Raw genomic sequence first — 3858 nt, forward strand, 5'->3', positions numbered from 1 at the left:
ACCATATTAAAATATAGTTAACAAGTGGATCAAAAAAGTTAATCAAAGTTGTCCTAAGTCAAGAACGCATTTTGGTTTTAGGACAACTTTGATGAAAGGTTTTGATTCACTTTAAAAAAGGAGCATGGACAATTAAATATTCAGTATAGCAACCACATCAATGCACTAAAAACAGTGTTGTTTTTGTTAACTAAAATTAAAACTGTTAAATTATTTACTTTAATTGAAATAAAGCTTAAATAATATAATGAAAAACTTAAACACAGAAATTAAATGTCTCGGTAACTAACTGAAATAAGTTTAAGTTCTCAAATTAAACCTAAATTAAATAAAGATAAATAGAAATATAAAAAACAATAAAAATAACAAAAGAAAAAAAAAAGAAAAGAAAATTAAGCTAAAAATAAAATGAAAATAGACAATAGAAAAAAGAAAACGAATTAATAAATGCTATAATAGTATATAAATAAGACTAAAATAACTTAATAAAAATCACCTTAGCAACACTCTATCAGCATGGTGGCGGGGTTTGGATGGGCAAGCGCCTTTTCTTTTGAAAATGACAGAAATCTAGTTCAAATCAGTTACTCTGCTGTTGTGCTAAAAGATGCTGTCACACAAAAATGTCTTGATTAAGCAACAGCTAAAGTTTTTCTTGCAATAGAAACCCTGAGGCTTATGTACAGAAAAGCGAGGCATATTTGACGGCTAATTTTCAGTTAAGAGATTTGTTTCCCAGAACACTGAACTAGCTGGCATGCATGACAACTGGTTAATGGAATGTTTGTTAAGACTAACTGAAAACATTGTTGCAACCAGAGGCGGTATTACAGGTAATTATAATCTGGCTGTCAATCATCTTTGATATGAAAGGAGCCTTCACAAATTTCCCAGGCTGATAGCTAAAACACTGTCTAATGATGAATCCCACTCATAATCCAAAGAATTATACACAATAAACAGGCTGTATTAAAGAAAATGAAAAACACGACCATTTTTTGTGTCAATACTGTACATAAATGTATTTTAATCATCAAAGATTTACAATATATTACATAAAAAAGTAGTAAAAGAGAGGCACAATTTAATATCCAGGATATGTGAACATGAGGCACTTTGTGAACTTAAAAATACTGTTCGTTTAACACATTTTTTGGTATGTGCAGCATATACTCTTCCCTTTTTTGGCTCTCTCAATAGTGTAGGTTGATTTTTATGTCGAAAGCTGTATTTACAATATACTTTTTTCTTTGGCTAACAAGCACAACACATTTCTCGCTTAAAGCAACTCCAAACACACACGCTAGTATTCTTACACACTCACGCACACAATTCTCTCACCTAACAAATTCTTCCATAAATCCAGAAAATCCTGAAGTGATCTGTAGAAAGTCTTACAATCTCCTATGAATCTTTAGTGTTGAGGCGAAACATTTTCCTGATTACATTTGGCTCTCGGTCAGCTGTCAGAGGAGAAAACCAGCGTCTGTCCAGCTCCTCTTGCTCGGTAGCCTGACCTTCCTCAGTGTGAGCTATGCATAATCTGATAAAGTGCATGAAATCTTTGGTTATGAAACATAAAGCTTTATGAAAAGGCCATATTCTTCCACTCCACCTCACTGGAAGGATCCAAACATTCAGTTTCTGCAGAGAGAGAGAGCGAGTGAGAGTGACCTTTCTCTCTCTCTCATTTGTCATCGCTCACGCTCACGGAGCAATCTTCCGGAATCTTCTCCTCGGAGCTGCTGCAGGTGGACAACTTGTCTAGGTCGTCATCCATCTCGCTGAAGCGTTCGGCCACACACTGCGCCGTGAGCCGGGCCTCAGGATCGTGATCCCAGCACTCGTTGATGGTGGAACAGACTGCAGCCACACCCTGGAGAAAACGAAAAACAAGTGTTTGTGCATGTGTTGTAGTTATTTTAGTCACAGTCAATGACTATGTTTACATGGACATCAGTAATCTAATTATTTACCTTATTCTAAATAAGACAATATTATGATTAAGGTGTTTACATGAGTTGCTTTTAGAATATTCCTTTCATGTTCCTGTTTTACATGTTATAGTTCATAGATCGATTAATGGCACACGTCATTACGTCCCCACAGGCGAGTCGACGCCCCTCCAGAATTTCATGTATAAACTAGTGCTGTCGAACGATTAATCGCATCCAAAATAAAAGTTTTCATTTAAAATAAACGGTTTATCGCATCATAACGAAGACGAACTATATGTTTATACTAGTGCTGTCAAACGATTAATCGCGATTAATAGGGGTGTCGAAATTAATCGTTTTTTCGATGCATCGCGATGCAGACGAGGACGATTCGGTATCGGTTCAGTAATAGACCATAACCGATTATAACGTACTGACGCTTTTCTGACGTCATTTGTCGCATACGTACTTTGTCGCGGTAGCATACATTAGGCGCGTTCGGCTTGAAGCGCCGCTGCGCAGAATGATCAGTGTATGACATCAAGTACCGCGAGAGCGATAAGAGAGCAGACGGAACCTTATGCTTTCGCAGTTGATGTCATACACTCATCCTGCTTCAAATCGAACGCGCCTAATGGCGGAGGGAGGCGAGATGCGAATGTGAGTAATTAAAAATGCTCCAACTCCTTTAAAAGCCGACATCTGGGCACATTTCGGCTTTTATGAACAACCTGAGCACACCTGGAGAAGACACACGCTGTGTGTAAATCATGTCACGCACAATGAAATATGTAGGGGGTAGGGATGGGCAAATGAAGCCTCGTGAAGCACTGAGGCTTTCCTCTGACTGTTTTGGGAAAAGATTCAAAGCTTCGAGCGTCTCGAAAACAGCGCCATCTGGTGGTTAATAAAAAACATAGCAGCCAAAAGCCTGTGAAAGACGCTCCGTAGGAGGCATCTACCACATATTCCACAGATCGATTTAAGTTACGTGCACAAATAAAAGCCTAACAGTGTGTGTTTGTGTTTGTTGAATTTCTGTCTCTGATAAATTCATTTACCCATTAAACTGTGCAATTTAATACCAGTACGAATATCAATATGATGTAATAATGTACACATATGAACTGCATATGACAAATATTGAATTTTTCTGAAATAATTTGTATTCTTCATATTATTTGTATGACTGCGTATCTAAAATGTAACTGAATAAGTCCGAATTAAAACTTATTATATATTTATATATAAACTTATATATTAAAGTAAGATCTGGGGGATCGAACATTTCGACACGCAAAGTGAATCGCGCACGTGACTGGACAGAAAGTGAAGCTTCGTTTGTCATTGGTCACGTGATTTCTATGACAAGCTTCGAATCGAGGCTTCATCTAGCACGCCCATTTATTCTCGACACAAGCTCCGATGCCTCGGTTAAAATGTCACATCACTAGCAGGGGGTAATACCACTAACTTAAGAAACCAGGTCAGGTACAGTTCATATATCTGACTGCTTGTATTTATTGACAAAATTGTATAAATGTGAAGTAAAATTGAAAATTGAGGATGCAGTTCATTGTGATGCATTCGTGATGCATCGTGATATCGAATTGAACCGAATAGATGACATGATAATCGTAACCGAACCGAACCGTGAGACCAGTGTAGGTTCACACCCCTAGCGATTAATCACATCCAAAATAAAAGTTTTTGTTTACATAATATATGTGTGCGTACTGTGGATATTTATTATGCATATATAAATACACGCACATACAGCATATATTTTGAAAATATTTACATGTATTTACTTGTATATATTTACGTATATTAATATTATTTATATTATAAATGTATTTAATAAATAATATTATATATTATGTAAACAAAAACTTTTATTTTGGATGTGATTAATCGTTTG

General features: G+C 36.3%; 1 protein-coding gene across 4 annotated transcripts in view; it reads right to left on the minus strand.

Annotated features, from left to right (window-relative positions):
• Window positions 1-980: 980 nt before the first annotated feature.
• LOC107730143 (TGF-beta receptor type-2-like) overlaps window positions 981-3858 on the minus strand; it is a 38841-nt gene continuing 35963 nt past the window's right edge. For all 4 annotated transcript variants that reach the window (XM_016540888.1, XM_016540896.1, XM_016540879.1 and 1 more), the window contains one exon: window positions 981-1876. In XM_016540888.1, coding sequence (XP_016396374.1) covers window positions 1688-1876 — 189 coding nt within the window. In that variant the 3' untranslated portion in view covers window positions 981-1687. The remainder of the gene's footprint in view (window positions 1877-3858) is intronic.

The sequence above is a fragment of the Sinocyclocheilus rhinocerous genome, unplaced genomic scaffold (assembly GCF_001515625.1).
Source record: "Sinocyclocheilus rhinocerous isolate Xijiao unplaced genomic scaffold, SAMN03320098_v1.1 scaffold2448, whole genome shotgun sequence".
Classification (NCBI taxonomy): Eukaryota; Metazoa; Chordata; class Actinopteri; order Cypriniformes; family Cyprinidae; genus Sinocyclocheilus; species Sinocyclocheilus rhinocerous.